We start from the raw sequence: 24,356 nt of genomic DNA, 5'->3' as shown, positions 1-24,356 counted from the left end.
CGTTTACTTTTCATTCGGTCAACACAAAATTATAAATATACAGTAAATCTTTGATAGTTGTATGTCAGTTTTATCCGATAGAATTAAGATTTTGAACATTTTTTAATGTGCTAATTTCCTAATTTGAAAAGACTGTTAATCTGAAATTGACGCTTGCCGTTTTCTTTAAACACCAATCTTATCTCTCTATTGGTGGAATTGATCTCAATTTTATTTCTTAAATAAATTTCTGGGAAGGACAGTGTAAAGAAATCCTACAGCTGAAAACACACTGTTTCTAATAACTCTGCCATAGCATCGGCTTTATTCACAGGGACTCCGTCACAAAAGAGCTCGCTTGGAAAAGGACTTTTCCACTGTTTTTTCCTAGACAGGTATGGAAGCTTTAAATTCTGTAATAAACGCATTGCTTTACAGTATTCTCATTGTAGCAGCCTTCTTGGGAAACTTCCTTGTGCTATTGGTAGTAGTAAGGAATCGGTTTATGCACACCACTACAAATTTTCTACTGGCTAACCTCGCCGTTGCTGGTCTGTGGACTGCAACATGGAGCATTCCTTTCGTTGTGGCTACTTTACTCCCCCATCATCTGGGAAAGGTAGCAGATTTCATGTGCAAATTTATCTCCATGAACAACCTAAGCGGGGTATCCATTCTTGTTTCAGCGTCTACGATGGCAATTCTAGCTCTGGAAAGATACTTTGCTTTACTCAAACCAATGGATACACAGATGAGATTAACGAAAGGCGATGTAAAAAGAGTTGTCGCTGGTTTGTGGTTGTTTAGTATACTGTTAAATACGCCGACGATAATTTACGCGGAATATGACGGACAACAGTGCGTATACGTTTTGGATAAAAAAGCATATGGTCTGCTTGTAATTCTCTTCACTACGCTGGCTACTTGTATTATCACATTCTGTTATTTTAGAATCATCAAAGAGCTGTATTTCAGTAAAACCGTTTGTAGAGAAGACGTAGATCCGTTGAATGACCTTAAATCCAAACGCAGGATTGTCAAACTTCTTCTAATCCAAGTTACTGGTTTCTTTGTGTGTTACATACCATTTGTAATCGTTGAATTTGTCATTCCTCGTAAAATGCCCAAACTACTTTATATTTGTACTTATTTGTTGTACTGCAGTGCAGCGGTCAATCCGATTATCTATGCATTCCGAAGCTCCAATTATCGCAAAGCTTACAGGGAAATTGTATTGCACTTGAAGGAATGGATATGTGTTTGCTGTTTTAAAAAGGAGGAACTTCCAGATCATCTATCTTCAACTGATAAATGTAAAGTGGGACGTTTTGAAATTACCTACTGCTAAACTCTGCATGCCGTGAACATGTAGAACGCTAATTCAAAACTGAATCTGACCCGATTTTTAAGATTTTTTTCCGTTTGTGCAGAGAGAAAAAATATTTCAAGAAAAGCCATGAATCACTTCTGCAATCGCCGGTTGAGCTGTTTTGTGTTGCTCGAAGTTGGCCATGTTAGTATCTCAGTAATTTTATCAACAAAATTCTCTCATTTAACAGCGGACACTTACGTGGTAGTGGAAAACAAGCAAATGGAAATCTTTTACTTCCACTTAATGATTATTTGGAACATGCATTATAAACGACTATAAAATTATTTATCCAAAAATTTAGCACATTTAATTAGATGAGGATATTAAGTGAACAACGTCCAGCCTTCCAATAGAAAGTATTAATGCATTTTGTACAAAAAAATACTCGATGGGCGTAAAAATTGAATTTCAAACAAACTTAACTGTAATAATTGTTATGGCAAGATTGTTCTTGTTCTATGTAATCAGCAACTGTATCAAGTGGCAAATAAAATAACCTCAAATTAAATCATCCTTGTGTTACCATCGAAATCAATAGTGTTAACTTAAATAAGAAATAGAGCGACATTATAGGGCCTTAAAAAGACTACTTTTTAAAGCCTGATTACTCAAGAAAAACATATTGGAGATGTTACAGTAGTGCAGTGCCTTTAGTTATATCGTAAGGCATGCTTACGCTCGAAACGTGAGCTCGAAAATCCCCTCTTGTAATATAGCAGTCAATCCACCCGCCGCAAATTAACTCTGATTTGCTGCTGAAATAAAAAATGGCTTTTGCTGAAAAAGCAAACAAACAGGAACAAGAACAACTAGATTGAGAAGCATTTTCCGTTGTCCCCGGAAATGTTGAACATTATACTTTGGCACTGTTCATTAGGCAAGCCTGTTTGATCTCACTGTGTATGAGTGGAAAGATCAGTGTCAGCCAGAGAAGGAATCCATGTGGCCCCATGTTTTCCCAATACTGATCGATACTGGCAGTGGTACCTACGGGGATAATCAACCAACCAACAAGTAGTTTTAATAGATGTTGGCCATGCAAAATGATGATATTACATTATTATGAATTATTTTAGTAATACATTCGGTAAGATAAACTACGACGTGTTACCTTTAGCTTGACTTTTCCACCACATAATTTCTCAGTGGACTCCATGATTGATTTCACGCTTGCTAAAATCACAGAAACGAATGTCAAGTTTTAAAAAAGATCTAACCATCAGTTCACATGAGTAATTTGGTGAACGTTCGTTTCTAAATGCAAAGTCATTTGTACAGCCGATCTCAGCCAGGACGAAAAAAGTCATCGGAATTAATACAACTACGAAGAAAGTAAACTCCCGGAAAAAATTTATGTGTTTTTGGATAATCATTTGAACTTTGGCCGAATTCATTTTAGAAGACGGGAAACTCGTCACAGACGGAATTCCGAAGGAGAAAATACCGACTGATATGAACCTACTTTTGCAAGGCATGGTTTTACAGCTGATACAGCCGAAAGCGATCTAGACTGTCAGTATTACAAAGAACATCAGGGTAAATTAATTACAAAGGGCGGATCCAGAAAATTGAGAAAGGGCGGCGGGGACACTTGCCAGCTATGTAAATACTATTTATTTTATTATAATTCTTTAAAAATAATACAAATTTTTACAGAAAAAGAAGTGGCCGCGGTCTACCTGGCCGCCCCCTAAATCCGCCCATGAGCGCATGTGTTCGTTCCTCTTTTCATCCAGACTTTGATGTTTCTCTCGTCTGCTTCTTGTGACCTTCTCCTTGGGCGCCATTTTTTACCCAGAAACAGTTGCTGACTTCATTCCATGCTGATGAGCGCCAATAAGGACGAAACAGCTGTCCATGGCTGCCAGTGCCCGGGTGACATGGCTGTGCGCATGCGTGAGGTACTGGCCAGGCCATGGGTTGGTGTATTTGTGCCCCTTGCTTTAAGTTTGTGTTTCTAGTTCCAGTCTTTTCCTTGGGTGCAAGTGCAAAACCGTCGTCTTGACTTTCACGTCTAATTTGAATTTAAGACGATCTTCCGTCAAAGACGAATTTCCCCTCTTATGGTCCCGTCGGTTTAGAGGGAAATATAGACGGATAAATTTGAGACCGGAGGCTCGACTCGTCTTTAACCGGATTTTTTCGTCTATAGACGAATTTCCCGTCCAAGACGGTTTTCTGTCTTTAATATGAATTCGACCAATGAAATTAACACTATGTACAATCCTAGATCTCTTCGAGTTCTAAAAGCACCATTCACTGTACCTGTCACTGTGTTGATTTCATCTTCAGGAACCTCTAATAAGAGTTCATCGTGTATCTGTAGAAGCAGCCTGTCAGGAAATAAGAATATCGCTTACATTGTCACCTTGTCAAATCTGCTGCGCAATCAAAAATTTACTTGAAATGCAGCATAACTGGCCGTGTCACTCTCGATGTCACAAATTATTGAGACTTTACCTGGCGTGAACAGAGGCATCCGCGCTTATAGAGGATATGACCTGGATCATGGCTGCTTTACATATGTCTGCTGCCGACCCTTGGAATTTAAGGTTGATATTTTAGTGATATTTTAGGAAGGAAAGAAAAAAGGAAGGAATGAAGCAAAGAGGGAAGGAGGGAAGGAAGGAAGTGAAGGTACAATATTAGTTCTCTTGTTTATTCGTTCTGAATGAAACCGTTTTAAAATGAAAGGGTCTGGTAAACACCTTTTCTGCATATTGAATTTTTTCACCAGTATCTTCCGTAGAGTCACTTGAAAAATATTTTCGCTGGGAATAACTTTTAACAAGCTCCATCAATACTCGAGGTTTGACGAAACAAAAATTTGTTTCTGAAGTATTTTACCAACCCTGAACAATGAAGTTGACAGCCTGTCGTTCAGCCTGTGATCGCTGGGCAAAATCAACAGAGTTAATATGTGGCAGCCATCTTCTTCTGTTAAAAATAGTTGTGACGTATCCTGTAAAAAGAACACTTAAAGTTGATAAGCGTTCGGGAAAAGTATCATATCTCTCTCACGTACAAATGAAGAATGTGTGCACACATACTGGGCTTTCATTCGAGCACCAATAGATATAATTAGCGCGCTAGAAGTGAATTCCGTTTGCCACTATGGGGGTCACTAAGGCGGCTATTGACAGTTTCAGTGCTTTCAGTATTAAGATTCTATAATCAGGGGCTTTACACTCACCGTTCTTCCGGCAACCATCAATACTGCGACGTGTAAATTCTTTTATTCGGGGAAATCGCCCTGAAATGGATTGACGCATAATAATAGGTGATTGACGCATAATAATAAAAGGTACGAGTGAAGTACCCAGGGGCGGATCCAGTAAATTCAGAAGGGAATGGCAGGGACAATTGCCAGCTATGTAGATGTTATTTATTTTTAATGCAAATTCTTTGAAAATAATAGTAAATACAAAATTTCACTAAAAAGAGGGGTGGCCGCAGTCCACACTGCCAATTCCTTTATCTGCCCAGGGTACCTTATTAAGAATCTAACGAACTGAAGACTGTCATTCATTTATTTCGATTGTTGGTATACCTAAAAAACTGTCCATGAATCCCTTTGCTTCATCTGAAGTCACTTTAAGAGTTTGACCAAGTTTTTCACTTCCTGTTAATCAGACGAACATGCAAATGCTATTATGACGCACTTTGTTTTACTGATAATAAGATGTACTTTCCAACTAAAATCAAACAGCATATATAAAAGAAAAAACTCCAGCAGAAGCTAGCGGAAGTGCACGGAAAGCGCAGCTTCAGTAAACTATATAGATCTCAGTTGAAAACTGAATTATCTTCCTTACCGACACCGTAGATTACAGAATAAACAATTCGTTTGGTTCTTTCTCTTTCTTGAAACTGGACATCATCACAACTTTTTCCCAACCTAAAATGCACGAAAAAACTGCCAGATACATCTTAAAAGAGGACGATAATGTATTATGCTTGTAGACTCCGTGAAATAAATCGAGTGGAATAAATCTTATAAATGACCAAACTCTCGGAATGCCCTTTATGGAGTGCACGTAACCACTACTAGTGAAATCTCCTTCTAAGAGCTTTAGTCAAATGCTGCAATATATTTTGAAAGCGACTAACAGTAAATATAGCTTTCAAGAAGCTTTAAGAGAAACATTCCACATCTAATTAAAAGGTTAGGGGCTGAGCAGCTGAAAAAATCAGGGCTTCAACGGGATTCGAACCCGTTGAAAGCTCAGTTGGTAGAGCAACGCACCGGTAACGCGGAGGTCACGGGTTCGAATCCCGTTGAAGCCCTGATTTTTTCAGGCTTCTTCTTTCCAATTACTTAAATTGGAAAATTTACTGCGATGATCATTCTTCACTTTCACAATTACCATTGTGAAGTAAGGGTTGTAAATACATCTGCATTGTCCTTGTCGTTGAATATATGTAAAAGAGATGGATCTTCGGACACATGAGACAGCAAACGAAGCTCGATGGACTGAAAATCTATGGAGAGCAAAAAGAGTTAGAGCCGTATTTAAACGCATGCAAAGGCTTCCAATAAGTGTAGAGTAGTAAAGGAAAATCGATACTGCATTTGTTTTATGGGCCCGATTTCTGGCTAGGTGCTTCTCATTACGTCAGGCAAAGAAAACGAATCATATGTTCAGATGAACGGTTTTCATTGTTTCAGAGCTAGTTCTAGTTATGTAACTACAAGAAGCATAACCAGACAACTAAGATACATTCATAGGAAATACCTGCCGCAAGTAAAAACCAACCCAGACGACTCCTGTAAGCTGCTCGAGGATTAATGGTTATCACTTCTTCTGGTTTTCCTTGAATATAAAAACAATTTGGCATTGTGAACTCCTTTTCCGGCTCTTAGGCAGTACATACCGATTGCTAAACTTTAACCATTTCGATTCGTGGACGTAACATTAACCTGTACCCAAAAATCATATGGATGCTTATTGCAATATTATTTTTATAGTACATTTATATAATGGTCCCTTACGGCATGTCGTCGTTTGCCACCAAACGTTCACTTATGCTTATAACACTATTAATATTAACATTAACAAAAGTACGAGATTGCCAAATCAAAGCCTCAGTAAAGTAGTAAAAAAGATAGCATTTTCCTCGTTGTTAAGTTGTTCGATTAACACTTTTTACTTGTACTTCATACCTATTTATGGCGCCTTGTTTTTGTTATTGACCCGAAGTTTACTAGTTTATGTAACTTTTTCGCCCTACTCTTCTTAAATTAAGTGTATTTTTATTAAAATTTGTAACTTGCCTACAATGAGTTGTTTCTTTATTCCAGTAACTTCGATCACTTGTTTTGGTATAGCCTGGAGATTCTGTTTTTTATTTTCCGAAAAGAGAAAAAAATGATCACATCAAAATCCTCTTTATAGTATTGTAATCGAGAGTATTGTAATCGAAAGTGAATGGGTACGGTAAAAACTGTATTTGCGTCTGGAGAACTTTCAGTTCCTTCCGGCCTTTAATGGGGGCGGATTATATTCCTGCTAAATCAATGGCGAGTGAATATAATGGGATGGGAGGGGCTTATTTCAAGTCACTATGATTCAAAGACAGACACCGGGCTTTAATACACCTCTAAGCACTTGGACGAGATTTTCATTTTATATAGGGAGGTGAGGAGGGTCAAACTGGTCCAGGGCATAAAGCCCTAGGGACCGGGTTAAAGGGATAGCAATGAAGCACCACGTACCGGATTAGCTGAGGTAAGTCGTCCTGTGGCAGCAGCTGTTTGGTCCCTGCAATTAAAATTGTGTCATTTCAGAACAGACTTTGTTGCATTGTTTTGTTTGTTGCATGCCTGGAACCTTTTTTAAAAGCTGTACACTAGGTGGCAAGCAATAAATTGAAATTCACAAACGGCCTCACTTACCAGCTAGTAAAGAGAACGCTCTGAGATAAAAACAAACAATGATAAACATTTAGGAAACGATCACGAAAAAACAATGCAGTACCGGGGCACAGGTTCAGGTATTAAACTGATGTTAGCTAGTGAAGGTAGTTATATAGTTACCTTACTGACATGAGAAAGAATTCCGTCGAAATATGTTGACTTTAATTTCACCAACTGTTGATAAAACACAAAAATGCAAACAAAAAAAAAACATATAAATGACGATAAATGGTTAACAGTGCTTTGCCAAACACGTTCGAATGAACTGTAAAGTTTTCTTAAAAAAAGGCCAATTTGAGATCTTACACTGAGCGTTGTCGTAAGCTCGAGTATGAGACTCGTTAGTTGCCAGCATCATGCAAGATAGCCTGATCACAGACAAGCTTGGTGCAGATTTTTTTTTCGAATGGTCAATGATCGCTGACATATTCTCATAGGACTGGGAGTTTTTGAAATATATTTACGTATTGGTTAATTTAGTAAGGTCTAGTAAGAAGAACTCATACACACATGTCTGTATTGTAGGACAAGTCTTGGCAAAGGGTGAAGATCTTGTAAGTGAAGCAACTGTTAAGATTAGAAAAGAAATAGATAAAATGCTTAACGACTAAAAATGAGTTGGAAGGCGGTTTTACTTGCAAGATAAGATAAATTTAAGCAGCTTATAAAACTTGTGAATTCTTGGTACCGTAAAAATTCCCTTTTGATTAACCCGGATAAAATATATTTTGTAACGTTTTGTTAGTTTCACAAGAGTATGTATATTAGGTTGCATAATACTACTGAAGTATTTAAGGAGTGCTTGTATGGTGTCTCAAGGGGCTAGTACAATATTTAAGGTTTGTTAAGCTATGCAAGAGCCATTCGAGGCATCTCTTTCAACCCTAGTTTTTTTATTTTATTTACTGTTGTAATTTTCTCTGAGTTTGTAAAACTGTAATGCTGTTTTTTGTAACGCTTTACGCTCGCTTCATCAATAAACGAGATGCCCGCTCCTATTCTGTGTTTTACGACTATTTAGATTAGCTACAAAATATTTTATAATCGTTTCAGTGTGATTAGAATATAAACCAAAGTTCTGGCAGTTGAAGTGTCACAAGTCCCGCAGAGACTGCCATCATTCAGAACAACATTCCTTGACAAAGAAATATCAGTCGTGCCAGTTGTTAAAGACTTAGGCATTCAGCTCAATGGAAGCCTCTATCACAATGAGCATATCACGAAGACTGTTTCTGTCTATTTAAACCCAAACAAAAGAATCTTTCGGACAGGAAAATGCTCTTGTTACTAAAAGTATGTATGTGTGTGATGTTTGTATGTTATAGGTATGATTGATAGAGCGGCCAAACTTTATGTTTCCTTTATTTTTCTGTTCGACCAGGTGAGCTGAGTTGTATAGATCGACGTAGCGAAAGGTTGAAAGCAGAGTTAAACTGGTTGGTGTATTTAAGCTAAGAAGAACACATAGGAATTTTAGTGGAGTTTACTCAGTGTAATTTACATACTACAGCTTCTGAGGTAGACTTCTGATTCTTAATTGATGTCCTTGCCAACTTTTTCTTGCACTGTTGGTCAAGTTTCAACTCTTCAAACAGCACCTGAGTAACAACAAGAGAAAAATGCAAAGATTTAGTACATATTCTTTATAACTGACTGAAAATTAGATGAAGTTAAATAGGCGTTAAGTATATATAAATATACGAAATTCGTAATAATAATAAGAACGAATTCAGATTTGATTTACCTCTCTTAATTGCTGTGGACTGTTAATGAGAAAAGGATGTCCTGCAGCCTGCCAATAGAACATTTGAATTCATTTTCACTGACATCACATTCCCATTCTGAAACTATGATAGTTAAATTTATAAAAAAGATGACAGTAGTTTAGTTGAGATAATTTGTTGGCAGGCAGAAGCTCTTTCGACCTTCAACTTATTCTCTTTCATTCTATCCCGCTTTTTTACTCTCTCGGTTTAAAGAGATTTTCTTAGTGTAGAGGGAGTACCTATTTACAGCGTGGAGCACGCCATTTTACGATACGTTAGAAAATAAAACTTTGTTAGTTTAATTTACCACACTTTTACCTTACCTTATGGGCCTCTCCTTCGACCTTTTGTATTTTTATCTGAAAAAAAAAAGGAAAAAAAAAAAACTTTCGCGCGATCAACTTCAAAAGTTCTTAAAATAATTGAGATTCATAATAACGAATTGTTCTATTAAAGGTGGAAAAAAAGTCATTTACCTTAAGGGTGTTGCTCGCATCAATTAAGACTTGCGAATCGACGCTAATTCCTTGAATCTCCATAACTTGAATCATAGAGGAGTAAAATTCAGTTGAACGCATAAATACTAGTTGAGAAACCCTCTTGAGTAAGAGAGCTCTTGTTCAAGGAAAAAAACCCTCAGCCGTTGCAAGTATTATAAAGGAAATTAACTCGATTGACATTTCAAACGATCTCCAGTTAGACTGTTCCAGGCGTTAGTAGGCACGGCGCTTTTTTTCCTCCGCTCTCCATTTCATGCAACTCTCCGCTATCTTAAACAGGCTAATCTCCTCGAAGCCCCCAATGTCACTCTGATTGGCACAACAGAAGGCTGTACATGAACTGATAATTAACCAACCATTACGTACCTGCTAGCATCGAGCAAAGCGGACTCTCGACATTGATAAACAAGTCCCAAAGCGACAGCATCTACAAGAACAAATAAGTCGTGCTTAAAAAATTTCCGCTTGTTTGTATAATTTGCGCACGTAGTTTATTCCCTAATTTTTACCTTAAGCTTGTTAAATTGTTTCAACATAAGAGGACCAAGCATTGCAATGTCCTCGCAAATCATATTATCCTCATGTGCACCCTGTGAAAGAAAAAACGTATGAATGTTTATCGTCGCTTTTCATTAAACCTGTAACGTAGCTTTAGAAAATATGTATGGGTGTAATACAAGTAATTAGACCTGAAAAGAGGGAAAAATAGTGAAACCTGCACACTGATTTGGGTGGGAGAAAAACTTTATGAGAGTTCTAAATGATTACCATCCATGGAATGTTATAAGTGATTTTTCATATCCAGAGTTATGTTTTTCTAAAAGCTTTGCACCTTATCACAAGGTTTATTCAATGTTTTTATTAGCTTCTTGAATTGTGGCTTACATGAGCATGTACCTCTGGAGAATGGAGTTGAACAAATGTGAGTGCTTCAGCAAAGGACTGAGGAGGATGATCCGGATTGAGTAACCAAGCAGCCAGTTTTGTATCAAGAAGTCGCCAATGAAGACAAACTTAAAACAATGGGATTAAAGTTATCATTATATTGTTGACAGAAAAAAAGCTAATGTAGAAATGCAAGTTACATAGACAGCTATATATATGAACTGGCAGTAGCATTCGGTCCCCGAGCGATCTCGCCATAGTTTGAAGAGTTGATTTTAGCTTTTCTTCCTTTGGCTATGATAGTATGAGAAGTAAATGACTTAAGTAATCGTCAACTTCTTAGTTTGTCAAATCACCTTTTCTGACATCGTAATCTTGCGTCTCTATTAAATGTCGAGCTATCTTTTGCGCATCGTAGCAGATTTTTCGTGTTGTTGAAGATGCCATTAGATCATCCACTAGTTTCCTAAAATTGACAAGATCGAAAAAAGGGTTGCCTTAAATATGTGACCAAAGTGCAAGAAAAAGCTAACAATAAACTTACGATATTTATCACGACTGCCGATACACTGTATTTGGGAGAGAGACTAGTTACGAGTAAATACTGACTAAACATGGACAGCCCTGAGTAGTAGAGAACGATGTTATAAACTGCTCTGTAAATTGTGTCGGTAAGCAGAATATTAAAGCCCCGACATGCAAAGCCTATACAAACGTAACAATATCTTCGTATGGTTTAAATGGTAGCCTATATGTGGATATTAAACCTGTCATCATTCTGTTTCAAACTATCTACCTGCACCACTTTGCTAACGCTTCCTCATTTGAATCTAGTGGTATCTCCACGACCGTTAGACGACTTTTGCGGTGTTGCGCAGAATCAGTAGTTGTTGTGGCTGCTTTTAAAGACCATGGTAGTGCAATAACCAGCCCAGTAATCTGAGAAAAGAAACATGATCTATATCACTCATAATTACGTTTCTAAATCAGGTACGCAAACTTTACCACCACCCCATGGGATGCTTATTTAATTGTTTGTAAAAACTCCGAATGCTTTTATGTTATGTGCCACCTAATTTAAATGATTATCTCTGAAATTTTACCTTTTCCTGTGCAACAGCTCCTGATTGTTTCTTTGTTTTCTACAAGAGTTGATTAACATGAATTTTAGCAACGGGAGATGCTGAAGAGCCAGCTGAACAGCGTAAGGCGGAGAGGGGCTTACACAAACCAAGTGACTGTCCGAGGAAATGTATGGATATATTGAAGGGGTTTATATTATCATAATATAATGAGATGAATATTTACCCATCCCTGCATAAGATCAAAAGAAACCATTTTTTTGCCTGAAATGTCGTCAAGAGCCATAATGGCTCTTGATGTCGTGTATTATCATTCTTGTCACTGCGAACGGCGAATTTTGAGGGATATTGCCGGTTACGAAGGTTTCTAAACAGTCACGTCCAGCTCAAAACAAACACAAAATTGATCTGGCCTTCATTTTGGATCGCCCCATCTTTAGAGACCTTTACCCACCCATTGCCTCTGTCACACATCATCTTAACTTGGCTTTCGATCATTAATGACTGTAAGTGATCGCTGAATGGAATATGGCCTTAGCAGCAACACTGTTTGTTCTTGTCATCTTGATTACTCCAATTCATGATTGTTGAATTTATTTTACATCTAGACTATGTAGAATCTGCCGGTACTGGATAACCCTTAAGAGAAGGGAAAGTGTAATTACTCATGGTTTGTAAGACACCCGTGAGTAAGCACAGAGTTATTAGTATACCTGAGGTTTAGGTCTCAGCAGTGACCATCCACCCTCATAAACAAGGGTGCAAGCGATCTCATGAGCAGACTGTAGGTTGTGTTGAAATTCCTCTCTTTCACTTTGGTTCATGGTATAGAGTTTCATTGGGCAGGTTTCAACAGAGGACGATTTTTTCTGATGCTCTGTCTCAGTGTCACGATTTCCTTTTTCTAGTGCTAAGGAGACGATACCCGAAAACAGAACAATCTGTTACCACAAAGAATATTAGAGATACTGTCCATGTTTTCATTTTGGCTCCCCTTTCCCCGTGTACCTGCCTATTTTAAGTAAAACATTTGAAGACTGATACATAAAAGAATCAGTGAGTAGAAGAATCATGAATTGAATTACAAAAAAGAAACACACACATGCATACATGTTCAGGACGTTTACGTGGATCAAAGCGAATTATGTCTTTTTACCCCTAGTACAAACTAAGGCCCGGTTCAGACGCCGATCTTTCTATGAGCCGAACGTAATTCGAATTAAGGCCGACCCAAATTATTTAGACCGGCTGAATTGATTCAGACGCCGATCATAATTGCAGCTGAACTAAGTTCAAAAGGAGAAAGTTGTTCATTTCGGTCAAACGGCTTCCAAAAGACGTTATAACAATTTATGCATTAGGTTCTGTTCATGAAAAGTTCGGCATCTGAATCAAAGCCGTTCCAAAGGCGAAATTCTTGGCCAGGCTAGGCGAAAAGAACGGCTGAGTCGTTCCAGAAACAGGCGTTTCTAATTGATTCAGACGCCGAACGTTTCATCTACTATATTCAATGTGTTAGGTTCGGCTCATGAAAAGTTCGGCGTATGAACCGGACATAACAAAGGTAAAGGTAAAGATCCCTATTTTACGACGTGTGTCTTTTGTAAAAAATATACATGAGGCCAACGGTGCCTTCATCTTACCATCCTGAGTGCTCCTTTTACGGTGCAGATGTCATACCTGCAAATCGAAGTCGCAACTTTCCAATCCTTCCCGCACAAAAGACTCGCGATAACGGACCGTGCTAATCCCAAGGGCTCTGAGCCCTTTTGTATTTTTTCTTCAAAATCCTGGACACTGAATAAACATAAATTGAAGAATTTATATGACTTATATTAGTACTTATAATCGGTTTTACCTGCGTTTGGCGATTTCGCCTTCTTTGCTTCACTTGGGGTCTGAACAATTTTCCGTTCTTTGAAGTAGGTGGTGATTGGACTTTGTTGCGTTTTCCTCTTTGCTGGTGTTAGTTTTTTTCTGGTTGTTGATTCGGCAGTTTCCTTACCGGACTCATCTTCAAAACATCAAAAGATTTAACTATATAACCAGTAGATCCAAAAAAGACGAGCTAATATTTACCTGTTTTACTAAAGTAAATTGATTCTCCTTCGTTCGGGTCTGAAGGCAAATATCTAAATGGTAAAGAAAGAAAGTTGACCTTTAGTTTAAGAAAAAACAATTAAAAGTGAGCGGCTCAGTACATAAGTAGATTTAGCGCGAAACAGACCCAGCGTTAGGGAACTTTAAGAAGGCTCAGTACATTCTCCACTGAGCTATTGACTATTGAAAGGTTCAATATAAAGTGATCGTAAATTGAACAATACTGAGAGACTTCGACCATGCATTTGATCATGACAGAATAAGCCATTTGACACGGTGTATTAAAAAAGTTTTATACAGTATATTGTACGTCAGATGAATTGTCTTGGAGAGCGATACTGTTGTTGTTTAGGCTGCTTGAATATATATTTGATCATTAAACATATCACCTGTGAGTTAAATTTATTCTCAAAAATCCCAAACAAAATTCCTTGCAAGAACTGATGGCAACATATGTATACGTTCGCAATATGCTTACCGTGCTTTGCCAGCCTTATGGGCTTGTAATCTTTGCTTTATACCACAAAAGGGCGCAACATTTTGTGTCTCACAATCCCAAAGTTGACTTTCAGGCGTAGTCTGTGGTTCCTGGAGGTAGTATTCTGAGGCTAATTAAAACAATAACATCAATACAACATTTAGAGACAAAAACATTCATCAAATGGTATTGGTGGTTATAAGAAACAGGTCAAACAGAGTCAGAGAGTTGATGAAAGTTATTTCCTGCCTACAAGGTTTTTTAAGAGTCCAGTGTGATTGTATTTTACTTTTTCTGAGCAAGAAAGGCCCGGACTCGTTCTGTACCAAGCAATGATTTAAACCATCCCATGCTGCGACTTCGTTTTTTTTTTAGGTTTTGACTAGCTTTGCAAAGCTCCTTCCTCGTATAAGTGCAGGTGTTCTCCTTATCAATTTCTTGAATTCTTTGACATATCTTTGAATATGAAAACTGTGGTCGGAAAAAGGGAACGCCGACCAGGCGATAACGTGCACTCCGCTTCTCCTACTAAAATGCTTTAGGTTCGACAGTTTCTCCGCGAAAGATCTGGATGGTATAGCGGGAGGTCACGACTACTTCTGTTTCTCCTAATGGACACAGCAGACTCGAGAAATAGTTTCATTTTAATTATACTAGTCTTACTGTTATGCGATAGTGATGGCTTAGGGAGAAAATCAGTGCAAAAGTAAGTAAAAGCCAAATTTATACTGTGTGTCCTAAGAATTCCATTTCTCCTAGCCAATGATAACTGACATTTTTTTCATGAATATTATATTTAAGAAACAGTAGAGAATAAACGACATCACTACGTACGGCTACTGATCAGTACCTTGCGTTTGTGGGAATTTAATGCCTAGAGTTTTTCTTGGTCCACATAACTGCCTTATTGCCCCGACAACTTTTTGTCCAGATTCAGATAGCAAAACAGGATTCCTGCATTCTCTCGATTTTTCCAAGACGCCTCTCCAAGTTGATGGTTCATGTATTCGTCTAGTATGACAGCTTGGTATTAACCAAGCTGTTGTTTCGAATCCATTTTCATCTGGAATTCGTCCAATTGCAACTTGCTCGGAAAATTGATTAAAATCCATTTAAATCAGTCTGCAAAGAATCAAGATACGAAAATTAAGCCTTATCTCATGTTACTCTGATTGATGAGTTAACACTTTGTTAAAATTGAGCTCAAACTTAAAGATTAATAGTTACCGTTATTCTTTTAGGATTATTCTTAAAAGATCAGAGGATTCTACTAATAATGAAGTAGCCAGCAGCAGGTTTGAATAGAGGAACCGACTGTGTCAACAGTTGGTCGTTAGTCCCCTTTTTCTTGTAGGGCCCGGGTCGGGTATCTGGGGGCGTGTTCCCCCAGAAAAGTTTGACAGTTCAAAAGCCCTAAAATACATTTACCAGCGTTCTGGGGACTGAATTGAGTACAAAAGAGCGTGTTTTTTATTCAAGAAAATGGAGCTTCCATTCAAGATTTAATTCATCAGCTACGAAATCAACTCCTACGAGCAATGAGCAAATGACGATAATTAACTTACCCACTTTTGCACGTGAACATATAAAGTAAAGAAACATGTGAAAAATTTTTTAAACACAGAGTTCACATAACTGAAGCATAACATACCACCAGTGGTACGAAAAGACATCATTATCACCTTTTCATTCAGATTTTATGATATTAAAGAGGTTAGCATCACGTTTACGTCAGACGGCAAACGGGAATTTGTACCACGTGACCAAGTTTCTCCTTGCTTAGGGGCCGACCATTTAACTCTTGAGGGAGGGGGTGGGTGATTTCTGGTCATCAAGAATTTTTTTCTAGCAATCTGGTGGGCAGGATATTTTTTCCCCTTTTTTTTCCCATAAGCTTTCTATTACATTTGTGCTGCATGCAATTTTTTTCTTCCGACAAGCGCTTGCAGGAAATTTTTTTTCAAAATCACCCATCACCCCCCCCCCCCCCCCCCCCTCAAGAGTTAAATGGTCGGCCCCTTACTGTTCATTACTTCTACATATAAATTTATGTTTCACGCAATTTTTTGTCCAGATGAATTATTTTGAGCTGTTCTTATCTGCTCATTTTCTATTTTGAGAAATTCTCAACTTGAATCTGACGTTTGCCGTTTGCCGTATACGTGAAGCTTAATAGAGACCAGATTTTGCATGGAAAACCGCAAACCCCAAAACGTCAGGTGACCAGGGCCTTGCGATCGAGTTTGCAGTTTGCAGTTCACTTTTGAACAGCAGGAAGGGCTCTAAGCGGTGAGCGACTTACCCCAAGGTTTTCTGCCTCTAAAAGTTGTACAGCCTCGCGTTTAAACAGGGGCACCCTACGTCAGTCTACGGAAGTCGATTTGAGACCTAGAATTTTCGGAACATTTGTTGTAAAATTTCTTACTTGCCTGCCTCTCCTAGGATTTTCGAACGTCTAACGGATTTTTACCCTAGAAAGGTCACCTAGAATTTTCGGGAGCCTTTTCAGTGGCTGAAATTTTCGAAAAGGTAAGTTTTGATCCCTGTAATTTTCGGATCACTAGACTTTCAGCTACGAAATCCGAACAGATGAAAAATTTTTAGGGGATAAAAATATGCCATGCCTATATCTACGGTTTGAATACTAAAATACGTTTAACAATGCTATGTTTAGGTTTTGAACTATATTCTCTTTGGATGCCCCTGGTTTGAAGGCACCAAGTATCTTTTTATATCCGTCTGCGGTGTGTTTTTTGGATCACTCGAATCGAAGAATTATTCCTGTTTTTGGGCGATCAAAGTGATGCACTTCGACTTGATGAAAAACAGCATGGCGGCACTAAACAATGAACGCCTTGCTAAAATTTGAAATCCCGGCAATGTGAAAATGCAAACGCATAACTGCAAACTGCAGTTTGCGGTTTTCCATGAAAACTCCGATGCTAAAGTTTTACGAAATCTAGTTGCCTCTTCTTTCGGGGAAAAAGTAGCCGATTTACCTTTAGCTAAAGCGAGTCTAAAGCGTTTCGATCGGTGCTCATTGAAACCCCCTACATCAAAAACCTAGCTTTAGTTATTTCCTTACCTGTCTTGGTATCGTCTCGATATCGTCAGTTGTCGACTCTACGGTTGTCGACAAGAGTTGTCTTCAGTTCTGTGACTTTATGCATTCGCCAGTCGACCAATAGCAGAACAGCGTAGAAAAAACTAAGAATTTTTTCAGGAAACTGGGCTTTTAATAGGTGAGAGATTAGCGATTTCGCGATTTGGTTCAAATAAAACTTCTGGGTTGTCGCGGGCGGCAATCGACTTTCCCGCCAAAAACCAGCGAGGGCCGCTTCGCTCGGACCACGTGACACAAAACACATTGGCCGCGCGATAATGAGGCCTAGGGGCCATTATAGAGGGAATAAGCGAAGCGGACAGCGAAGCGGGATTTTAGAACTTTATAAAATAACTAAGATAGTACGTGCGTTCTTATTGGTTAAAAACCTATGGTTTATTGTGCTGGTAAACTCGTAGATAGACTGCCGGTAGACTCCATTTTACGTAAAGTTATTTTATAAAGGCACTAGACCACACTTTCTATGGGTTTACCGGCGTGATAACCCAATTGGGATGTTGGGAGAACACTCGAAAAGCTTGTAAATCAATTGCCTTTGGCTCGTGATTTACAAGCATTTCTCGTGTTCTCCCAACATCCTGCGTGGGTTATCACGCTGGCAAACCCATAGAAAGTTTGGTCTATTGCTTAAAGATTTGATAACTTGTTCCCGCCACAACGACATTCTCGCTAAAATTCGTGGAAGAATGACGACGGCTGTCACGTTTTCCCGCCAAAATGACGCTGGTTCTCGCGTGAGCAATACTCGGTACTCGTACTCGTAGTCGTCCTCGTCTCAGAATTTAAAGCTCTGGGTGGGGAGTGCAGGTTGTAGCCTGGAACAGTTACGCTTAAGGAAGATTTTAGCTAATTACCCTTGGGTATATACGAATTAAAACTTCCAAGTTCCTTTTTTATAACATATTGTTTTAACGTCTAAAATGAAGTTACGTGGAAATGTGGAAGGCAAAATCATTGAAGGGCAAGTGCCCGGGGGCAAGTGTAGAAACGGAAATCTCTGCTACGGACTGTCAAATTAATTTGGTGACGTAGGAATAAGGATCTATAAGACGAACTGACAAACAAAGCAGCGAGGCTGACACGTACAAAAAGTACCCGTGCAAAAAGACATGACAATCTGAAATAATCGAAAAGAAAGAAAAAGAGAAACGAACTGTTGACTTAGATGCTGACGGGAAAAAACGAATTTTATATACCTTGGGCGTTTTATGAGCAACGAAGTATGAAAGAAATGCCACGAAGATGATATTGTCTTGTTGATAAACGTAGCCTGGTAACTATTAAAACAGTTTGTAACTAATGTCTGTAAACAACTTTTTATTTGATTGTCTCGAGGAAGGCATGATACTATCAGTTTGCCGCAGCAGGGTTTGTTTGCTTGGTATTCAATTCAGCTCAGCTTTCCAGTTAACCACACTGGTCCTTTAGGGAAAATCTCAGTATGGGTAATAGCATGATTTGTAGTAGCCTGAATTTCATCCGATTACTTCGAGTCGTTATTACTCCCTCTTGTTGAGAGGAGAAAACGACTCGAAGCAATCGGATGAATTTCAGGCTAGATTTGTAGTGATATTTGGCATAAATACCGCGAGTGATATTTCAAAATTGTTATACGTAATTTCAAGAGCCATTAGGCGAGTGAAATATGAGACAATTTTGAAATATCACAAGTGGTATTTATGCCAAATATCACGTACAAATCATGCCATTATAAGTTTAAACTACTACCCGCAAAAGGTTTGTAATTTTCACATGTAGGTATTTCAAATTAAGCTGAAATACCACTGCTCTAAGCCAATCAAATTGCAGAAATTTCTCATGTAGTAATATAGAGGTTGAAATCAGGGCAGTAGCCAATCAGATTTGAGAATTTTGTTATAGTTTAGCCTGAATTTCATCCGATTACTCCGAGTCGTTATTACTCCCTCAGGAACGACTCGTAGTAGTCGGATGAAATTCAGGCTAGTTATAGTTATGATTAAGCTGAAATCTATAGTCGCCAAAATTATTCTGAACATGCTTGCCGAAACGTTTTTAAACAGTTCCCCATTCAGTTCATGTGCACATTATATATGCTGAAACTTGTCCGTGTACAATTCAAACAACTTTACCGCGACAACAGCCGTTCATCATATGACTACTAAAAGTGAAGCAGTTGGAGAAAATAGCCGATAATTCAGGATAATTCGGGATCATTGAGTGAAAAACTATTTTTTTTCCTCTGTCGGACGCCTGCACTCACTGTTTATTCGAAGTCATTTTAATTTTTGGAGTCTCGATTCTTCTAACACCCCAGGAAATAAAAAAATGAAATTGTCCTTCTGTTGTTGCTAGGTGAACCGAAAAGACACTTGAAAGACTTTTTTTTTAGAGTGCGTTATGTTGTTAATGAGAAAAACAAAATGATATCAAATGTATTGGCTTTTATGCAGTTCGCGACAGACGATCATTAAAAACAAAAAACGAAGCGTCAGGCTTCTTGTAATTTCAAGCCATATGTTTTTCAGAGCGAAAGATAAAAGAATAAAAATCAAAATTGTTGACTAGGTTAAAGTCGTTAAATTTACATGAAAATAAAGATTGAAAGGACGCCTGAAAGTCCGGATACATTAGTTTTTTTGCTAACCGAAGAAAGGAAATATGGTTGATTTCACGAAAAAGAAAACTTGGGAAACCGGTAAAAACTAACAAAATTTTGACCTCGTCAAATTAGCGCTATTTTAAGAGATTGGGGACGTCAGTAATTGAAATTCAATTACCCAATTACATTCCGTCCCTCACAATGGCCATTGTTTGTTAACCACGTTCACTTGCGCGCGTGGCAACAACGAACGCAATGGCAACGCCGATAAACAACCGAACATTCGCTGAAAGTTGCAGCTGTCGTCGTGTACTTCGGTTTAATTGCTGATATCTCATGTGGCCTAAAGAGTAGAGATTTCCAAAATGGTCAGGGCTCTCTGCATTTGCCAGATTTGTACTTGCGGGTAAGAGTTTTTAAAATTACGTTAGCTTGGCGACGCGATATCCTTTTGCTTTTCCGCGCTTCGGGGACCCTTCGTGTAACGTGATCAATGACTTGTGGTGTTTTGAGCAGATCGAAAAATCTTCCATCCCTTAGAGAATTAGCGACTAAGCATTACACATTACACTTTCTTTTTTTTTTTTGTTCCTTAGGAGGCATCGATGTGCTCACAAACCAGAAGCTCGCGTTCCGATCCATCCATGTCGCTTCACCGAGTATCAAGATCGATACAAGAAACATCCCGTCGACCGTCGCCTGCCTTTTAAGCCAGAATACACTGTGAAAGGTTCAAACCAGCCGATGGAAGAAAATACAAACTATAGAACTGATTATATTCCACATACCTACGCTCCACCAAGGAAACGCGACAAGGCGTTGTATGTTAAACCTCAAGGACAAATGGCTGGCCAGAGCTCCTACAAACACGACTACCCAGGGACTGTAGTTCCACCCGCCACCTCTGCGAAACCTGTGGTGTCGTTTCACGCTCATGAAACGCCTTTTGACAGCAGCACAGTGCACCAGGATACTTACAGGCCGTGGGACTTGAGGCTGTGCAAAACTGACAGCATGAAACCAGATGCAACGCCCGCAGCTAGAAATGGAAAAATGGATGGCAGGACTATCTTTCAAACCGACTATCCTGGTTATTATGTTGGTCGGAGACCACAGATAAGGCCGCCAGATACAGAAATTCGTGTGAATAAAGGTCCCATGGAAAAAGACACCACAACAAGGCTTGATTACACCAGGAAGGAAGTAAAACCCGCGGAATCTGCCAAACCAATTGAAAAGCGCCCGAGCACTCAACAACCCTTCAGAGGAAATACCACTTTTATGGATGATTTTGCCTACAGAGGTGGCAGACCTGCTCCTAGTTTTAAGCCCGTACAGGACATTGTGCAGTCAAATAAGCCTTTTGAAGGGGATACCACCACTGGTGTGACTTACAGGCGCTGGGATATTCCTAAACGCGAAGTACGTCTAAAGGAGGCTTACAGACCACCTTCAGCCAGGTTTGCTACTAATACCACTTTCCAGCATGACTACCCTAGATGGGATGTGCCTCCTGCTGAAAGTGCTAAGCCTCCAGTGGCATCATTTGCTTCAGGCAAACCATTTAATGACAGCACCACCCATAAGGATGCATTTAAGGCATGGGAGCCACATCCAGCACAGAAGAGTGGCCGGCCTGATGAATATAGACCACCCTCTGGAAAATTCCAGGGTGAATCTACCATGCGAAGTCATTACAGAGGACAGTATGTACCTCCAGCAAAGCCAGCCCGTCATGATGTCCATCGGCCTTTAAGCGGAGACATGCTAATGAATACGACATACAAGGAAACATACACTGGTGAGCGACCCCTTAGTTGTCCAGCACAAGGAATTCAACAGTGGCAACCAGGGCCACAGAAAGGGTACTTTTACAGTTATGATAACCGGGGTCATAGTTACTACCTACCAGTTTCTGAAACCGTTCAACCTCTATCTCTGTCGGCTTAGTTTTAACCCCAAACCTTTAATTAATAATAGTCTGTTGCACCAAGTCTTTGCCCAGTTATACTTATTTCAAAAATTTGCTTACAGTCTTAAAAAATAAAAACATTTTAGGAGGGTTTTGAGTTATTAATTCAAATAATTTTAAGGGCAAAACATTGGGTATAACATTTAAATCACAAAAAAGCTCTCCTGAGGAGATTGCTTATATTTACATGCATTGCACCATTTTGGTTTCGTTTCAAATATAAAAATATTAATGGGTGTAATTTAATGTTGTAAAGTTTTACATATATTTAATCATAGAATATTGCATCATATGATTTATTCCTTAAGCATGTCAAGGCTAAAAGTTTATGTCTTTCTTGACCAAAAAGTAATGTATATATAGTTACACAATGTTGTTGTCACGGGTATATAGTCTCTGATACTATGTACAGCTGTTGCTTTGCTTGATTACAGCTGTCAAAGGTGTGTTTCATTTTATTTATTAAAAACAATCTTTTAGGCTAGAAAATAAATTTTCCCATTTTTGGAAGAAGCAAATTCACCTGAAATGTGTCTGCATCTGTAGTTCATAAAAATTGCAAAATTTGAATGCGGTTTCTTAAAAAGTAGTAGTTTATTAAAAAATAACATACTTACTGCACTTTATGGTTTTTAATTACTGTGGAAACAGGACATCCTGGTTTCTTTGCTGCTAGTTTCTTGAACAAGAACATGAAATAAGGGGCACAATGAGATTTGAATAAATTTACAGATCTTTATTTCTTACAAGTTAGTCCAGTGTTCACCATTAAACAAGAGTGAAACCCTTTCATTTTTTGATCAAAGATAGGTTTAAGTGTTAAAAGACTTAGTTTGTTGTCACTAATTTTGTCATCCGCTTCTACTGGTAATAATCAAACCTTGGTTCATTCTTAGCCATATTTCAAGAATGCCATGTTTGGTGACATATTCCTATATTTTGTTATATTAAGAAAATCAACAAACTTCAGATCTGACAAACAGCAATGCCCTGGTTTTATAATAGAAAGTTTCTTGGATGACAGTTTTGAAGCCTAATGGTCACTTTACTATTTACATGTAATGCACAGTAGTTAGTGAAAAGGAAAATTGAAATTGGGTGAATAGCAGATGCAAACAATATTGCTGTCAGATCTGAAACTTGCACCAATGTTGGCACACACACAGCACAGCTGCTGTCAATAAATGTACCTTTAGCCCTGGTATTCCTTCTTGATTATTATCTTGATTCTCCACTATACTGAAGTTCTATTCCCAAGTCAAGTTTTACTAGACAAATTGTGAAGAGAAATTTGATAGTGATCACTGAACACAGGAAAAGGCTGAACTGCTTTCATCTCTAATAGAGTCAGTAATTAAATCATACTGCAGTGTTTGTACTGTCATTAGTAGTTAGAACTTGCAGCCTTTTCTGTAGGTGATTGTTTAAGAGGTGTTGCCAGTGTATTGACATTTCATCAGAATTGAGGAGAATCTAGATAACATCAAAAGGGAAGACTGAGCACCCAGAAAATATCATACAATAATTATTGTTCCATGCAGGAAGATACTATGCAGAATTTATGGCAGGAAGGTCAGAAGGATTTTGGTACAAATTTTGTGTCATTTCTTTATTGCCATTCGTGAGTTGATCTGAGTGGATATCATTATTTTCATACCACCCAGCTTCCTCCCACTAAAATTTTTAGACTAGAGTATGCCTGTTGATCAAAGAAAGTAAGTGTACGTCTGCTATGGTCTAAAGTAGCTAATTGTAAGTTAAAGGGGCACCATGAAAATTTAGTTGTAAATAACAATGTAAATAGTTGCACTTTTGTCTTATTGTCAGTTAACCAAAGATGCTGCTTAGAGTTGGAATAGGTTCATTTGGGAGACAGCTAGCAGTCAAACAACGACTGATTTTGATTGGTTATTCTGTTATGGTACCATGTCGCATGTACGAATCTAGAGCCAGTTACAAAGTTATCATGGAACACACTACTTAAATAAAGCCTTAAAAGACAATTCAAAGTTCATTGGTGCCAAAGGCATGCCAGAACTTTCACAGGACAGTATTATATTAGTTCAAAATGTTATTGATAATCAGTACCAGTCTGCTAAACAAACTGTGGTATTATCTGCATTCGTAATCAAATTCAGGTCCCTCCTTTGGTTTATGAAGTAAAGAATGTGAAAGAATAGTTAGTGAGGAATTTTCTTCAGAATAAAGAGATGGACATGGTCTTATACAGTTGTGCTGAAGTCATTGCATTATTTAATAGTCAGCTCTCTTTTGTGAAAGCAAACTTTCCTAACGCAAACTAGTATATAACCAAAGCAAACTTAGCTTACGGGCAGGCCCATTTGTGTGAGTTTGGGGAAATTATGGTACAAGCTAGCAAAGTCAGTAAGAAGAACTAGGCAGAACAATTTTTTTACACCATTGTTCTCACTGGCTTTGCCAGTTCTTGTGCCTTTCCTTGAACTCGCACAAGTGAGCTTGCTTGCAGGCTAAAGCAAACTCTTCTTTGAAATAGTGAGGAGTGGAAGGCTTGTGTGTTAACAATGAATGTTAAAAGTCGCAAAACAAACAACCTTTGTTGAGTCCTTTAGACCTCGCTA

At 38.5% G+C, this 24,356-nt stretch overlaps 3 protein-coding genes across 3 annotated transcripts; 2 read left to right on the top strand and 1 right to left on the bottom strand.

The window, feature by feature from the left end:
- Positions 1–267: 267 nt before the first annotated feature.
- On the top strand, positions 268–2,088 carry LOC140936029 (tachykinin-like peptides receptor 99D). The gene has a single exon (XM_073385608.1). The coding sequence runs from the start codon at positions 377–379 to the stop codon at positions 1,325–1,327; it is 951 nt and encodes a 316-aa protein (XP_073241709.1). The 5' UTR covers positions 268–376; the 3' UTR covers positions 1,328–2,088.
- A 52-nt stretch (positions 2,089–2,140) lies between these two features.
- Positions 2,141–12,465, bottom strand: LOC140936030 (DNA polymerase nu-like). Its single transcript, XM_073385609.1, has 26 exons — positions 12,215–12,465; positions 11,523–11,561; positions 11,216–11,358; positions 10,776–10,885; positions 10,432–10,547; positions 10,044–10,124; positions 9,901–9,961; positions 9,511–9,575; positions 9,358–9,393; positions 9,013–9,060; positions 8,774–8,866; positions 7,779–7,835; positions 7,389–7,442; positions 7,248–7,267; positions 7,068–7,113; positions 6,627–6,690; positions 6,088–6,165; positions 5,719–5,833; positions 5,167–5,249; positions 4,902–4,973; positions 4,545–4,604; positions 4,203–4,313; positions 3,812–3,890; positions 3,617–3,684; positions 2,463–2,524; positions 2,141–2,338 (listed from the first exon to the last, which is right to left on the bottom strand). Exons 1-26 carry the CDS (start codon positions 12,338–12,340, stop codon positions 2,273–2,275), a joined length of 1,953 nt encoding a protein of 650 aa, XP_073241710.1. The 5' UTR covers positions 12,341–12,465; the 3' UTR covers positions 2,141–2,272.
- A 7,562-nt stretch (positions 12,466–20,027) lies between these two features.
- LOC140933936 (stabilizer of axonemal microtubules 1-like) lies at positions 20,028–23,981 on the top strand. The gene is made up of 2 exons (XM_073383609.1): positions 20,028–20,190; positions 20,381–23,981. Exons 1-2 carry the CDS (start codon positions 20,150–20,152, stop codon positions 21,732–21,734), a joined length of 1,395 nt encoding a protein of 464 aa, XP_073239710.1. The 5' UTR covers positions 20,028–20,149; the 3' UTR covers positions 21,735–23,981.
- The last annotated feature ends 375 nt before the right edge of the window (positions 23,982–24,356 follow it).

The sequence above is a fragment of the Porites lutea genome, chromosome 4, assembly GCF_958299795.1.
Source record: "Porites lutea chromosome 4, jaPorLute2.1, whole genome shotgun sequence".
In the NCBI taxonomy this organism is placed as follows: domain Eukaryota; kingdom Metazoa; phylum Cnidaria; class Anthozoa; order Scleractinia; family Poritidae; genus Porites; species Porites lutea.
Note: the sequence above shows the minus strand (reverse complement) of the source record. Positions and strands in the feature narration are given on the sequence as shown.